At 32.9% G+C, this 17,652-nt stretch overlaps 3 protein-coding genes across 3 annotated transcripts; 1 reads left to right on the forward strand and 2 right to left on the reverse strand.

Moving 5' to 3' along the window:
- Positions 1–3,558: 3,558 nt before the first annotated feature.
- LOC123675536 lies at positions 3,559–6,075 on the reverse strand. The gene is made up of 7 exons (XM_045610902.1): positions 5,700–6,075; positions 5,412–5,612; positions 5,043–5,099; positions 4,745–4,924; positions 4,396–4,624; positions 3,850–4,016; positions 3,559–3,736 (listed from the first exon to the last, which is right to left on the reverse strand). Exons 1-6 carry the CDS (start codon positions 5,762–5,764, stop codon positions 4,008–4,010), a joined length of 741 nt encoding a protein of 246 aa, XP_045466858.1. The 5' UTR covers positions 5,765–6,075; the 3' UTR covers positions 3,559–3,736; positions 3,850–4,007.
- An 819-nt stretch (positions 6,076–6,894) lies between these two features.
- Positions 6,895–8,108, reverse strand: LOC123675537 (vacuolar protein sorting-associated protein 29). The gene is made up of 4 exons (XM_045610903.1): positions 7,951–8,108; positions 7,708–7,899; positions 7,413–7,648; positions 6,895–7,283 (listed from the first exon to the last, which is right to left on the reverse strand). Exons 1-4 carry the CDS (start codon positions 7,951–7,953, stop codon positions 7,166–7,168), a joined length of 549 nt encoding a protein of 182 aa, XP_045466859.1. The 5' UTR covers positions 7,954–8,108; the 3' UTR covers positions 6,895–7,165.
- A 5,879-nt stretch (positions 8,109–13,987) lies between these two features.
- LOC123675538 lies at positions 13,988–16,570 on the forward strand. The gene is made up of 2 exons (XM_045610904.1): positions 13,988–14,106; positions 16,196–16,570. The coding sequence occupies exons 1-2, from the start codon at positions 14,041–14,043 to the stop codon at positions 16,511–16,513; spliced, it is 384 nt and encodes a 127-aa protein (XP_045466860.1). The 5' UTR covers positions 13,988–14,040; the 3' UTR covers positions 16,514–16,570.
- Positions 16,571–17,652: the final 1,082 nt, after the last annotated feature.

Here is a 17,652-nt window from a genome sequence, read left to right on the forward strand (position 1 = left end):
GAATTGCGGTTTTTCCTCGATAACTCTTAAAGTATTAAACCTAGTCGCCACCAATTTTTTTATAAGAGTCATGAACCGTTGAGTTTTTACCCAAGTAGAGTATGGCATATTGCCGAAATTGTCGTCAAATAATCTATCTAATGATGCAATAATGTACTGGTGTGCCATTTGAAATAAGGAAGTAGTAGCATAACCGAAAGAAATGTAGAGATCTCAGAATATTCTAAAGCGAAAGATCATTGTCTCAAACCCCAACATCCAAATTTTCAGCTTGAAATTATGATTAGTTTCCCATAAACATCTAATAGGCCATCCCAGTGAATCAACCTGTATTTAGATATAAAAAAATAATTTCAAGCTACATGCAATTTCCTATTGATCCCAGAAATTCAAGAAGAATAATGGAAAAAATAGTCATTATTTAATTAATTAATAGTTATATACAGTTATGGGGTTTTCAAAGATGAAAATGCCATAGACTTATTATCCTAAGGAGACGAAACATCCCCGTACTGGGACTCGCTTTGTTGTGAAGCAAACATTCACATTGTTTGGATAAGGACGGCTATAGTACAGTTAACGAGTGAGACAAGGATGAACAATTCTCTCAGCTTCGTGTCGGCAACACTGCAAAAGAATTATCTGTTGAAATTGAAAACACCATCCATGGGCGTGCGAAAATCTTTTTCCCATTTTATTGAATGAAATATTTGGGCCGCGTAGGCGAAAAGTTGGTCGGTATTTGTTTTTGAATATATATATATATATATATATATATATATATATTTTAAATATTATTTTTCGGTGGATATTATTTATGTAATTTAGAAATTGATTTAGTTGTCTGGATGTTTCAGAAAGGAAAGCAAGTTTATGTAATTTACAAATCGATACCGAAAGTATATTTTTACCACTTATTTTGAGTTGAAAATTTTATTTTTTATATAGGACATGAAAATATCTGACATTAGGCCCACTTCTCGCAGATATTTTCATGTCTTATATAGAAAATAAAATTTTCAACTCAATAAATTACCGCTAAAAATATACTTTTGGTATCGATTTGTAGAAAACATACGATGCTTGCCTTTCTGGAACATCCAGGCAACTAAATCAATTTCTAAATATACTTAAATAATATCCACCCAAAAATAAAATTCGAATTGGAAAAGGAAACAAATAATCACATAACATTCTTAGACCCCAGCAAACAACTTTCAATATCACAGTCGAACCAAAAACTTGCTTTTAACGTGTTTAGAGATTTCAGCATTCCGATCAATGATTCACATAGCTTTCACCTTTACCATTATCCAAAGTAAACCGCGAAACCGAAATAGAACCATATATATAAAACCAATAGCTGCAAACAATGGGTTCAAACATGCAATTATAGAAAATTTAGTTAAACAGAAAATATCAAAAATCAAATATACCCCATCATAATAAACTGAAAAACCAAAAAATTAATTTCTCTCTCGTACTTTGGTGATATAAATGATAATAAATGAAATATCATCGTTGTAATTTAAAGCAAAAGATTCGATTCAACCCCAAACACAAGTAAATCAGGAGTTTTTATGAGTTAACATGTTCAACTTGCAATATGAAATATATAGGACAAACAGGTCGACGTTAATTAAAAACTAGATTCAACGAATATCGAATAGATTTTAACAAAAATAAGTGTCTCTCCACCTTTGCATAGATAATAATCACCCTTTCCCCACAATTGACTACATGAAAATTATACATGTAGAACAAAAGGCAGGAGACTCAACTATTTAGAATCCACTGAAATTTATAAGTTATTGAACAGAAATAGTTTTTAAATTATGAATGAACAAACAGAACTGTGTTATTCTAAAATATTCATATAATACCTGAAATTTGTTTAACAGTCAAAAATGTTTCCTGCCTACCGAGTTTTATAGCCATTTCTTGATTTTTTCTATTACTTTTTTGTACCTGATTTCACATAAATACTCTGTACAATTTGTAGAACCTTCAATTTCTGAAGATAAACTTGAAATAAGTTCCAAACTCCGCAGGTACACAATATAATCTTCAAATTGTTAATTAATATCCAATTTTATTGGTAATAAAAATAAAACATGTTTTGAATACGGTATTTATTATAGGATCCCCTATTTGAAGTTACCAACTTCAGACTTCAATTTTTATGGGTATCCTTGAAGGAAACATGCTCTAAACAAATAATTTATTTTTTCGAGGAACAATTACATATTATGGAATTAGGGCCTACAGTTTTTGATAAGATTTAATTTCTTGACACATAACAAAAAAAAAACAATTCATAGCCTTGAAGTAACAAAACTTCATAATAATAATATTTATTTACATATGTACTACATCACATTGTACACTATAAATATTCACTGTCAATAATTTTCACGGTTTGTCATACAAATTCAATCAGGTTTAAAAAACAAATTACATACACAAACATTTTAAAACTCTTTTAGGCTGTATATTGTGTTCTGCAGCAATAATTCCTTTACTTTTTTATCGAAACTTTGTTCATTTAATCTTTTGATGTCATCAAGCAATTTATTGTAAAATACAAATAATACAAAGGGTAGATACAGATATGGCATATTTAATTGAGTTTAGTATATCTGAGATATTTAATTGTATGCTGATGCTTGACTAGATACCTACAGCTCCCAAACAAATGATTTATTTTTTCAAGAAACAATCAATTACATATTATGGTATCGGGGCCTACAGTTTTTGACAAGATTTCATTCCTTAACACCTGACAAAAAAAAAACAATTCACAGCTAGTTGTTATTTTGAACTAAAACAGAGTTAAATTTTAATATACCTACATATAATTCTGATATTGTTTTGTTCTATTGACTTTTCTCGATTAATGTTTCAGTATAACAAGTTTTCATTCAATGAGTACAAAATCATAACATTACACTAACCTATAACCAGAATCAAGAATAGATAGCCAATCAAAAATGAACAAACTAAAAACTTCTTACAATACTTTTGAAATGATATTTGAATAATCAATGCATCATAATGAAACATATGTACCCAACTTACTCAATATATAAAAATTTTTGATTCTTTTTTCTTGTGACCATATTCTATTTCAAAAATTGAATAAGAAATTTTCTTTAAAATCCGGACAGGACCGATTCTGAGTTCTTCTAATGTTTTCCTATTGATTTTGTAACTATTTTCAACATATACCAAGTCACCAAATTCAAAAATATAGGCTCTCTATTGAGGACGTCTACTAATCTCTCCACAAAATTACACTGGATCTTTCACTGACTGCCATCCTCCAGACAAATTTGTAAAGCAAAACAATTCCGAACAAGTTTGATCATATGACAGGTATCTAAAAAACGAAAATCTCATTTTTTGTGATGGGATCTATGAAGCTAGTTTTCAGATCAGAATGATTACTGTAATCTGCGCCCAACTTCTCTGCCATTGAAAAATTTGTTACAGTGCCATCGAATGTAATTGATGTAACTGTGATTCCACTCTCATTGATGAATTTTTTTCAATAATTTTAATTTTTCCACTGCAGATAATCCATTCAATAAGAAGTATCCAACAGGCATCTTCCATGAACCATTAATGCAGACTAACATAAAATCTAATACTTTTATTGGTTCTGGTAAAGTATCTGAGTCACTTCTCTGGTATCAAGAAATCACTGCTTGACATATCGCTAAAATAGCACCTCTTTCTGTAATGAATAAAATGAAGTCAATTCTGATTCTTCAATATGCATATGATTCATATTATCGAATAATATTCTGGAAATTTTCTTTGAATTCAAAAGCTTCTTTAAATACCTACCTCCTCTATCTTGGTATGGTGATTCAACAAAAGTTAATTTGTAAAGTTCGTTTTCAAACTATGAGGCAGTGAGGGTACCTGAAGATGAAGCAGTAAGAGTTGCTGGAGATGATGAACTTTTAGACAGAGCTCTGACATCATTCAGGTTACATGCCAATTCAAACAACCTAAAATAGCAAGTAAATAAAAAATAATGCAGAAGCAATTGAATATTAAGGTATTTCAAGCACATCCACAGACACAGATTGGTTCTTTTAGGTTACATGCCTGTGTTCCGTGCTTCTTAGTTACTCACACGGTCAAACCGAAAGTCGTAGTTTTATACAGATATTAGTACCTATATATATATATATATATATTCAAATTGATAGAAACAGCCTCAATGAAATGAAACAAATGTTCCACTATAAATTCTATGTCAAAAACTTTAAAACTATCAATATTTTTTATCTATATTGCAGAAAAGGTTATTGTGAAGAAAATTTCAATAGTAATGTTAAAATATTAGGTTGGTTAGTTGAAAGACTTTTTTTTATAATTGCTTACCAATAATGTGTGTTCTGATTCCTCTGATAAACGAAACTTTTCATTCAAAAATGACACCAAACTTTTCAATGATGTTATTCGAAGCCTTTGACGACGGACCTTATTTTGAAGAGAATGTATTCTCACTTTTTGTTTTCTGACAATTTTCTTTATACCGTGAAAACTTTTCCTTCGCTTCTCTGATGTCGAGAAATCACTGCTTGACAAATCGCCAAAATAGCTCCTCTTTCTGTAATGAATAAAATTTAGTCAACTCTTATACTTCAATATGCATATGATGAGATGATTCATATTATCAAATAACATTGTGGAATTTTTTTTTAATCATGAAGCTTCCTGAAATACCTACCTTTTTTTTCTTGGAACATTTTGGGATGATGGTTCAACAAAAATTGTCTTAGAAAGTTCGTTTTCACACTCTGAGGCTGTAAGAGTAACTGAAGATGAAGCAGTAAGAGTTGCTGAAGATGATGATGAGCTTTTAGACAGAGCTTCAACATCAAACTGGTTACTTGCCACTCCAAACAACCTAAAAATAGCAAGTAAATAAAAAATTATCCAGAAGCAATTGATCAAAGCAATTGTTTGAGGTTAAATGGTTAAGATGTGGAAGCAAAAAAATTTTATTTTTTGTCTCAAGAACTCACATTGTCTCTGTAGTTGGGCTGATACGACTATCTTCTTGTTCGGATACTGTGTCTGAACTGAAAAATATTTCCGAAACATTAAAAATAATATATATCGATACTAATAGTAGAATGAATATAAAGACTCAGTAACACCATTATAAGATCAAGTATGTTTAAAATAGTTACTATTTATATTATATTATTATCACAATAAATTATATATATATATATATATATATATATATATATATATATATATATATATATATATATATATTCTTTTGAGATAGAGCAATACAACAAATTATCAACATCAAACAACAAAACATATTGTGTAGATGTAATCTCAGTATTAGCAGAGGAATATTTTTTTTTAAATCATATTACCTTTCATTTGAAATCTCGAATGTTGTATGATAAGGTAATGGGACAACATCTGGCTTGAGGAATTTTCCATTTGGCCTTATTTCAATATCGTCTGGATTGAAATGGTTCGAACAAATAAATACCAACTTCTTAGTGAAATTAACGCTTTCAAATCCAAGGAGCGAAGCCCAAATTCCTCTCTTTTCGGTATCAGATGGAAATCTGAAATGAATATTCAATCACATTATTCTAATTCTACATAATTTTATCTACCTACGTCACTGGAATATATGACATTTTTTTACTTACTTATGAAAAGATAAATCCGGATGGGAAATGTTACTTTTCTTACAAATTTCACACTGACGAATCATATTTAAATATATATTCAACTAAATTCAGCCTAAAACGCTCAAATCACGAAATAAATATTAGAGCACACAAATTTATTTCCTTAAATCTCCTTAAATATCTCAGGATTCGAGCTGGCAACGATGCAACCAATATGACAGACCACGTGAAAGAAACCTGCCATCTTGAAAATTTGCCTTCATAAAATAAGAACAGTGTTGCCGCACTTCCCCAGACGCCGAATCATTCAAGGGTTGCGTTCTTAAATTTACTCCGAGTAAGCCGTGATACTCGAAGAGCATACACGGAGGAAGGAATAGTACGTTTGTGAACGCTTTTGAGTAATCACAGCTTACTCGGAGTAAGTTTAAGAACGCATAGACATGAACTGCGGACGAAGTTTTGAACCGAAACATCTGCCCAAATGATAAATCTGGCAACAGTGCTTTCCCCTAGTGAAATAGACCAGATTACAGTCGGCCAGTACAAATAGTGGACTAGTGAATGTTGGCCTCACTTTCAAATGTAAACAATCAGGTCTCTTTTGATACGTCTATGGAAAATGCACATGAATTAGATTAAGAGCACCCAGAAGCTCCTAACTACACATCAGTGTTTTCCCCATTTTTATATTATATTCTCAAAAAATATTTCTTTCAGTTCATTTGGAAAACGTTAGTAGGTTGTGCTGGAATGTATGGAGTGTTACAGAAACATTCTGGCAGAATTTTGACATGAGCCTCTTTGATATACATATGTGTTCTATGAGGAAAATTATTTATTCAATGTATGTCAAAATGTATCATTGTTCTAAAGTCTTTCCCCCATATTTGAAAATATTATTTACAATTAAGAATTAAGGCATCAATGGATGATTGAGGTTAATTTAATTTCAATTTTTATAGTGACAAGTTCTAGGAACCCATTCGCACTATGAGATATTGTTTTCAGGATCTTAACATAACATGTTAGAAGGAATGAAAATTGACTTACATCATCAATAGTTCATTAAAAATAATATGTAATAGTATAAGTTGATGAAAAATGTAAGAGTATAAGTTGATGAAAGTATTTCCACTCGTCTATACTCAAAACGTATCTAGATCTTAAAATATCCCAAGAAAATAATGTAATTCGTAATAATAAAAATTGAAAGTTTTTACCGCTATAATTTAGGTGGCTTTTAAATTACAATTTTTCACACATTCATATAAACTTAAAGTATGATACAATAAATGCAACTTTCAATTCCTCTTTAAATATATACAGTATGCAGGAATATATCTCTCTTAAAAATATAATTCGATTTAACTCAATTACTTTAACGATTTTTTCTAAAATAACAATATACATATAAAATTCACATAAGTTGAGAGTTTAACTCCTTATAACCTATTATTATAAAAAATATGGAAAATAAAATCTTAAATCTTTTTATATTCGATTCTCTCAACTTTCACATCATCGCCAACAAGTTGGTAAACGTAGGTGACCACAGTTGTGTTTTGAATATCCATCAAAACAAAAGAAGGAGTGATATTGCTGAAAGAAATGAATAGATAAATCAGGGGCTTTGTTATTGCGAATCTAAAAAATGAATGGATAAACCATCATTCATATTATTAAAATTAATATTCATTAATACTATGGATTTTGAATAATATAACATACTTGTCTAAAGCATTATATGCTCCTGTCGCTGATCCTGGATTAATATAAAACTTATTCTCATGTTCATAAGCTTCGAATTTGTGTGTATGACCTGATATCAAAATATCTACATCCAATTGTCTCTGCATGACCGCTAGAGATTCTGGATCACCCCAAGGTACAACCTGATGTCCATGTGTGAGCCCTATTCGAAACTGCCCAACTGCGACTACTTTTTGTTCGGGATAATTTAAATTCTAGAGTACATAAGAAGGGTCAAAAATTCGAATAAGAATTTAGGTAACATGTAGCTTACATCATCAAAATCGCCTCTTACAATATGAACATCACTAGCCAGAGTTTTCAAATAATCATAGGATTCCTTAGTACATAAATTGCCAGTGCATAGTATATGCTGAATTCTTCCAGGAGCCAACAATTTTTTGAATTTGAAAGGTAAACTGTTACATCTGTGTGGAATATGAAGATCACCTAACACTAAGACCAACTGAAAATTTCAGATTAAATATGGAGATAAAAACAATTGACTGTATAATACCATTTTATCTTTGTTTGTTCTTGACTTGAATAGTGATTATGAATTAGATGTAATTATTAAAATATGATTAGAGGCGTTTTCATAACCTCAAACTTTGACATTTGCATCACAGAGATACAAGAGGAATTTGCATCCAGCTCTAGGCTCTATGTACATTTTGTATTTATTCATTAATCTGTGTTCATTTTTTGGGGTTCACCAAAGACTAATTTTCCTTTGAAATCATAAAAGCCACTGAACTATAACCACAGAACAATTCGCGATTCAATGGTGAGCAGAGCCATCTATAAACAAACTTGGTAATGGGTAAAATCAGATTACTCCATTTGAATACGAAACAATTCGTCATTTAAATCGAAAAAAGTATTGATAATAAAAAAAAGTTCATACCTATCTCTTCGAATCTGTATTTTAGATATTTAAATTTCCATCCAAGTAGTAGAATATGATATATAATATTTTTCATCAACTCCTAAAATTTAAAGATAGTCTTCAATGCTGTACACATAATCGTGTGTGGAAATGTATAAAAAACAGCTAGAGTCGTTAGTTCAGCTAACCACATGAGATCATTAGGTTTAGCGAACCACTTCATAGGCGTAACAAGGAAGGTGAGGATATTGGGGACATAACCCCATCATTGATTAGAAGAAATAAAAAACAATTAAAAAAATATCTATGAAAAATTGAAAGATTTTGCGTCCTATATTTCTTCTTCATATGATTCCAAAGAAAATCTCTAATCCGCTATATCAAGAAGATTATTATTCACATCTTGATATTGAATCATCATCAACTTTTTCCTTTTTGACTAGATTGGTGAATTTAACTAGAGTTCAGAGAATAGATTATGGAAAGATTACACACATGAATCCAAAAATAGAATGGTTAGATTTCAATAAACAATAAATTCAAACTACATATTTGCTTTTGTGGTTTTAATAATTGCAATGTTGATGAACATGTCTTCAATATATTCGAGAGCTAGTAAGACACCATATCAGACGAGTAATATTCAAGCAAAATTCAATCTCCTCAATTTTATCCAAGCATTCAGATAAATTTTTTTCATTAAAAACATAACTCGTAAAAAAACAATTATCTTGAATTGGATTGGTTTTGTTGAGTTTACCATCATAGTTGATAATATTATTTTCTCTAAAATAACACTTCAGAAAACACAAAAAGTTGTCGGTGTAATCGTCTTCTGTGAAAATCAAAAATTTCATATGAATAATATCTTCCAGGTCGACTTTAGTTTCATAAAAACATGAACGAGCTGCTTTATGGGATTCTAAAGTGCATTCTTGAGGTAGATATGATGTTACCTGAAAAAATATAATTATAGTTTCAGATGGAAATTGAGGTGAAAATTACTCAATAAATCAGATAATATAATTTACTTATTATACATAGTTCTTATTTAGAATTGCATACAATAAATCGAGGCATGGTATTAATCTTAACTAAAGAAGTGGTGGATAACTTACTTGGGCAAATACTTCGTGAAAAAATAAGGGAAGAATAATAAAATAATCAGTATTCATATTTTCCAATTTGTTATATATAAAAAATACTAAGGTATATGAATACCTAACGATATGTATATGTATATTATGTCATGAAGTTCCTGTCCTGATGGTCTCTTATGTATATCATAATATTTGAGGATGTTCATAATTATGGCATGTGTGAATCATTAAATCCTCATATGAGCACATCTGAATGTATCGTCGAGTCAATTGGTGTATCTATTATTAGAAATATTAATGCTTACAATTATTGTTATATTCCAATACCTATCCCTCCAAAAAATTAAAAATTATATTTCATGCCGGCAAAGCTACATTCTCTATCTATTTGTATTTTTTTTCCTTTTTTTCCCTGTTATCATCGAATACTTTATCTAGGCAAAGTTTTTTCAAGTTCAGCTAAGAATTGCATATAGTTAGGCACTCAATTGGGATTGACAGATAGAGACAAAGAGACCGATATGAAACCAAAGTTCTTCAGAATGCATCGTACTGCTTTTTTCTACCAATTCAAAGTGTCTACTAGCAGAATGCTTGTAGATCGAACACTTTTGACCTTGAAAACATGACCTGATAGCTATGAAAACTTTGTTTCCTTCAAATTTAATTTCAGTGGTTGATAGAAAAACATTGATATATTCAAGAACAGGACACGTGACTCGACAAGACAAATCGAGATGGACATACAAAGTAACACATACTGGCGACCAAGAACGACGAAACGCAGTGTAGGTAGACCACAGAGGGGATGGCTTGATGATATAAAACGATATGGAGGAAATAGATGGTTTCAGATAGCTCAGGACAGGACAGCATGAAAGAGGCCTACATCCAGGAGTGGATAAGGGAAGGCTGACGAAGAGAGAGAGAGAGATATTCAAGAACAAAATATTCAACATTTTTATACCTATGTATTAGGTGTAGTAAAAAAAAACGTTATTTTTCCAATAGATGACTTAAGTTGTCTGTATTTCGCGTTGTATCAGTTCGATAGAGATCTACTACATGATGTTAGAAAGATGTGATTTAGTACTACAAAAAATGTCCTGATAGTTTTGTGATTAGTTGACTTTAGTTTGAGCGCCCGTCAAAGATGGACACTAGCAAAGAGAAAATAGACAGGTTTTCTTTGATAAAGACGAAAATGCGAGCCAGACGACGGAAAATGTAAATAGTACCTATTTATGATCCTGATGCTATACCAGCCAATCTCGCGCTATTTTGGTTACGTCAATTCCGGTAATTTTTATGACGAAGATGCACCACGCGCTGGAAGGCCAATGTAAAAAATGTCTATAAAATCATGGACATTGTCGGGTCCGACCTTCATGTAAGCACTGTTTCGATTGTCCAACAAGTAAATATTACACAAACACCGGTTGGAACCATTTGCATATTTTTATTTATTATTATTTGGTTTGGTAATCCTTACGGGAACTGCGACCATGCAGATCTTTTGTTCACTACCCTACTCATTCATAGAACCCCAGGGAGGTCGTCAACGACGTTAATAAAATTGACAACCTCCTTAGGGGCCTTGGCCGTTACCTCTCTGGTATCCAGGACCGGCTTACCCATGTAAATGGTTCTTAGGTCAGCCAGCTCCGGACACTTACATATCAAGTGTTTGGCTGTTTCTGCTTCCGATCCACAGAGCCTGCAAATCTCGTCTGCTGACTTTCCCTTTCGGTACAAATGATGTTTGTACCGAAAGTGCCCCGTCAGCAGTCCCACCATCACCCGAAGCTCGGCTCGCGACAGCTTCAGGAGCTTTTTGGCGTAGGTAGGTGAAATCTTCACGAATTTCTTTGCCTGAACAAGTCTAGGAGTGTAAGTCCAGTGGATTGTCCTACTGTTCAACTCCCGCAGCTGGACCGCAGCTTTATATTGGTCTTTTCCTATCCCACAGAAAGGCTCAGGTCCACCAGGTCTTAACCTTGATGCACTTTTTGCAAGTTCATCCACTCTTTCATTTCCTTCAACCCCACAGTGCCCTGGTACCCATAGTAGAGTCACCTTATTTCCTCTGGCTAAACCATTTGCATAAGGTTAGTCTCAAGAAGAAGCTCGATGTATGGGTACCAAATCAGTAAACGCAAAAAAAAAACCTCATGGGCCGAATTTCCATCTGCGAATCGCAATAAAATCGACTAATTTTTGAAGCAGTTGGTGAATTGTGATAAAAATTGGATCACTTACGACAACGTCAAGCAAAAACGGACGTAGGAGAAACGCGGTCAACCAGCGGAAACCATGGCCAAGCTAGGATTGACAGCCTGAAAGTTTTGCTGTGTGTTTGGTGGGATTGACAAGAAATTATCTACTTTGAGCCACTCCCCTATGGCAGAACTGATAACTCGAAACTGTACTGCCATTAATTGAACTTTTTGAAGGAAGCAATTACTCAAGAGCGGTCAGCTTTGGCTAATAGAAAAGGAATTGTGTTTCATCAGGACAACGCCAGGCTACACACATGGATAATAACTCTCTAGAAGCTCCTGGAGATTGGTTAAGAGGTTCTTATGCATCCACCGTATTGTCCGGACTTGGCACCAAGTAGTTACCATCTGTTCCTGTCCATGGCGAACAATTTTGCTGGTGAAAAATTTTAGGGACGCAGTCAGTTAATAAAACAAGACATATTTTTTGACACAAAAATGTTTTCTTAGTGAAAATAATAATGAAATTACCGAGAGCTAACTATAACATAACTTAAGTTATGAAAATACAAATAGGTATCAAAATATAAAATGCAATTTCAAGAACTACATCGTCTTTTTACTATAGACTTATAGAACATCGTACCTTTGAACAATGCAGGACGTTTTTTATGAAATTGACAAAACGTCCATTGATATTATTGACATTGATTGGTTTTAAGTTGAAAAATACGATATCATAAGAAATTGAAATGATGCCTAAGGGAATAAAATAGGCTCCTTCAAAGAAAATGCAGATAAATTAGACAAAGCAGGGCAGCGAAATTTCATTTTGCCAGGGCGCCAAAATGTCTGTCGGCAACCCAGACCCTATCTAGATTATAGATAAGCAGGTACCCCTCATAGTCCAGTCAAATTCTGCTCACAAAGTACTCTCTCGGAAAAGTTTTGGGATAGTTTTGATTTCTTGTATTTCATTTGTTTTCTGAGGTGCTGAATTCGAATCATAATTTGCCCCCCAAATTTCGCGACGGAACCATGGAAAAAATGCAAAAAGAGGTAAAAATATCATTTTTTGGCAGTTTTTTGCATATAACTTGGAAAATATCAAATTTCGTAAATTAACTTCCTATGCAAAAACCAAGTACCTATGTAAAATTTTCTACAAATTTCAATTTACAAGAAACTATCGTTTGAGTCCAAACGGTTCATCGAACAATGAAAAGAAATAAAATGAAAAACATTTCTAGGAAATTTTATTTTCTTTGTTTTTATACGAGAAGATCATACACGAAAAATTTATAGTTTTCGAGGTAAAAGCAAAAAACGCCAAAAAAAAAAGTTGATAGGTACCATTTTTTTTGGAATTTTTTTCAATTTAACGAAATGTCAAGAAATTTAGATGGCAAGCCTCAGATTCGGATCCAAAAATCATATAAAAAAATCGGAGAAATCAAAACTACCCAAAAATATAACTATGAAAAACACATATTGACTGAACTAACAGGAGAGCTGTGATATTTGTATCACTGTATATTGAATGTAAATTCTATATTTAGAATAATTATTTTATTAATTATTATTATTATTATTATTATTATTAGTTAGTATTAGTTTTTTTGACGAAATTTGGCAAATTTTAAAAATAGGTGATCAAATATTCAAATTATATGTCGCCCCTAAATAATTCAATTTTTCCATGCTCAAGAAGAAGTGAGCTAGCTTGTCACCTTTTGTTCCAGAAATTCTCAAATACATATATACATATTAAAAATAATTTTTTTTATTTTACACGTAACATGGAGAATCTATGACTGGAGGAGAGTGCAAAAGCTCTCGACTTCATGTCAGAACTTTCCTCATTTTTATTTTGGTGGTTTATAAAAGCAAGAAATCTGTCGATATTCAATATTTCAATAATTCACATGGCCTCTCATTTGTAACGAACATTTCATTTCATTTCATTTGAACTTTGTCATATCACGTTACAAAATTCCAAGTAAAAAATCAAAATCATGACTAGCAAAAAATTTCAACACGAAAAATTGTTATGCATCAACCTATAATGTTTAAGTTATTGCCATTTCGAATAGATAAACTGTGCTCATTTTTTGGTACAAATTGGCGCAATTTCTTCGTCCAAATCTAACGTTAAAGACCATTTAATGATGGGTGTTATATTCTTTCGTATATTATGTTCCAATGGTTAAATTCTGACTGAATAACCACAATAACATGGATCTAATAATGATACATTAAAATGAAGGAAATGTGATTAGGTAACACTGAAATTGAAAATTAAATAATTTCTATGGAGGTGACAATTCATTCTAACCTTGTCTGATTCCAATTCGAAATGTATAAATGTGGATACAGTTTTCCCAGACAGTTAATCCAAAATGACTTCTCTCAAAGTTCTCTCTGTTTTTGTTGCCCTTATTGTCGCCTTACATGCAGATGACGATGTGAGTTATAAGCTTTTTAAATTTTGTGTTCTTTTCGGGGGGGACTTTATCAGCTACCGCCTATCAGTAATAAAAATTTATCGTTTGAGGAAAATAAATTTTGAACTTTTACAGTTTTACGTTTTAGTTTGGGAAAAATTCGAAAATAAAAAAAAACAGTTGGGCATTAAGTATTTCTTATGTATAAATGTATAGTGTGTGAAATAGTTAGGGTGTTGAGGGTATGGGAGCTAAATGGCACATTTTCTTGACTAATCCAATTCGGATATATATACTAACCGACAAAGAAACTCCAACACCCAGAAGGAGCTGTTTTTTTTTGTAAAACATAGAAAGTATTACAAGGAGTAAATAATTGAATTTGGAGAAAAAAATCATGAAGAATTCTTCATGTGAACAATTTTTGTTACTCAAATATTGTAGTCGTTTTTTGCAAGTTATTTAAATTTTACAACAAACCAGCTATTCGATCAGATTCAAAGTCGATGTTTAGTTGTTGTTAAAATGCCTAGAGCACGTGTACGCGGAATTTATGGCCAGCTAAGTGGATTTGAAAGAGGTCGAATTATTGATCTACGGAAGGCTGGGTTGTCATTTCGAGAAATCGCTTACCGTACATAGACGTAGAAATACAACTGCTGTTATGAGATGGTGTCAAGCGTGGTTTGACAATGCCCAAAACGAAGAAGAGTAGGCACCGAATATCGAAGGGGCACAAATGAAGTTCAATATCGACGTCTAAGAATTAAGGCCATTATAGAGACCGGTTTGCGACAACTTGATCTTTGGCTGATTAGTGGTTAGGAGAACAAGGCCATCTTGTAACTGCCCGAACGGTTTACCGCCGGATAAGCTCTTTTGGACTGCAGCATTATCGACCCCATCTTGTGTTACCTCAGACGGTTGAGCATCGCCGGCAACGATTTCAGTGGTGCAGAGAACGCCAACATTGTAATGTAGAATGGCACAGGTGGTCTTTTCTAATGGATCTCGATTATCTTTGGGTGCACATGATCGCCGAAGAAGGGTTAGACAACGTCGGGGAGAAAGATGTGAACTTCAGTTTGATGTTGAGCGTCATGTAAACCGGACAGTAGGCGTTATGGTATGGTTTGCTATTGCACATGCACATATGCAAGTAGGTCACATTTAGTCTTTATTCGAGGTAACATGACTGCGGTGCGTTATCTCCAAGAAATTGTGGAGCTATATGTTCTCCTTCACCTTAACCGGCTCGAGAAACCAATATTTCAGCAAGATAATGCCCTATCTCATGTTGCCAGAGTTAGTTTAAACTTTTTCGAAGCGACCCATGTGAATCTTTTGCCATGGCTCATCAGATCCCCCGATCTTTCGCTCATAGAACATGTTGGGTAGAAGGCTTGGAACATCATGGGTAGAAGACTTGGAAATTTGGCGGCTCTGAGACATGAAGTAGGTACAGGTAGCTTGGGATACTTAGTATTCCTCGAGAAGAAATTGACCATCTTATTGCATCAATTCCGAGACGTGTTGGGAGGTATATAGATAATGGCGGTAGACAAACACATTATTAACAATTCTATTGAAAAAATTTTAACCCTTCGTTTTTTTCTCCAAATTTCAATCATTTACTCCTTGCTATACTAACTATGATTTTCCAAAAAAAAAAAAAAAATTTAAATTTAAACAGCTCCTTCTGGGTATTGCAGTTTCTTTGTCAGTTATTATATATCCAGCTCAACATTTTTGAGCGCTTTTTCCCTAAATATATTATGCTCATCATTCAATCATGATGTATAATCTATAATTTTCGAATTTTGGGCCGGTAATGGTCTCAAACAATAATGTGATGATGAATCCGTCCCCAAATTCGATTCTGTTCTTTCAGCTGTCATTTCCAGTTAGTTGGAAGACATGCATTTGTTTTGATAGAAGAAAGTAGGTGCTAAAGGTCTACAATGGAAGAGAGTTGAACAGAAAGCTATAAAATCCAAAATCTCAGCAAATAACATCTGCTCAACACGGAAGACATAAAAACAAGACCATTTTCCAAAAAAAAACGGCCTTGGTATTATAATATTTTAATCATTAATCTATTTCATTCCAGCATGAAAAACACTTCGCCATGTTCAAGGAATGCGCGGAGGAAAATGGTTTGAAAATGGATGGTTTCAAAAGAGGAGAAAGACCAGTTGGACCACCTTCCAATGAGATGATGTGCACTGTCAAATGCACTATGGAGAAGGAGGGCATATTATCAGGAGGAAAAATTCTTATTGAGGAATTCAAAAAAGATCCGAAACTGACAAAACACGTACCTGCAGATAAAATGGATGCAGCGTTAGAGTGCTTGAAAGGAGTGGAAGTTTCAGATTGTTCCGACATGAAGAAAGTTATGGATTGTACTCATGATATGAAGTTTTGATGAAGACATCCTTTTAATATTTGGTTTATACAAAATATAGAATGATCTAAAGGAAAATCTAAAAATTTTAATTGACTATCCATGTATAGGCACCATCAGGAATTTGATATTATAAATGTTAAACTTTTTACAGAAAAATAGTCCCATTTGATATTGCAATGTATTCACATCACTCATTATATTTTAGCTAGATACGACTTCTCATAATTCCAATCGAAAATAGCGTTTTTAATATATGCCAATATCATTTTGAATATTGAAAAGAAAAATCCGGCTGAATAGAGTTTTGCTTCAAGAAAATTTCCGGCAAATATGCCAATATTTTTTAAGATTATACATATTATGTAAAGATTATGATATATGTTGCTAACTAGGAGGTATAACGTTTATTATTAGGTGCAGTTGTAAAAAGAAATTCATTGATGGATTTAGTTATCTGTATTTCGCGTTGTACGAGTTCGATAGGGTTCTACTAGATGACGTTAGAAAGATTGGATTTCGTACTACAAAAACTTTTCTGACAGTTTCGTGATAAGTTCACTCAGTTGGACTCTGATGGACACTATCAAAGAGGCAATACACTGTATTTTAGAGTTTTTTTTTCGAGAAAGGTGAAAATGCAAGCCAGGCAGCTGAAAATAGTGTTTATGACCCTGATACTGTAACAGCCAATCATGCTGACATTTGGTTTCCTCGATTCCGTTCCGGTAAATTCGATAACAAAGATCGACCACGCACTGGAAGGCCAATTGTCGAAAATGTCGATAAAATCACGGACATTGTCGAGTCCGACTGTCATATTAGCACTGTTTTGATTGCTCTAGAGCTAAGACTTTTTCATATGCGAATCTGTGCTGAATCGAAACGAAATCGACCCATTTTTGAAGAGGTTAGTGACTGATGATAAAAAGTAGTTCACTTACGACAACGTCAAGCAAAAACGGTCGTGGTTGAAATGCGGTGAGCCGGCGGAAACGATGGCCAAGCTAAGATTGACAGCCAGGAAGGTTTTGTTGTATGTTTGGTGGGATTGACAGGGAATTATATTTAGTATGAGCTGCTCCCCTACAGCACAAATATTAATTCGGAATTGAACTGTCAACAATTGGACCGTCAGCAGGAAGCAATCGCCAAGAAAC

The sequence above is a fragment of the Harmonia axyridis genome, chromosome 3, assembly GCF_914767665.1.
Source record: "Harmonia axyridis chromosome 3, icHarAxyr1.1, whole genome shotgun sequence".
In the NCBI taxonomy this organism is placed as follows: domain Eukaryota; kingdom Metazoa; phylum Arthropoda; class Insecta; order Coleoptera; family Coccinellidae; genus Harmonia; species Harmonia axyridis.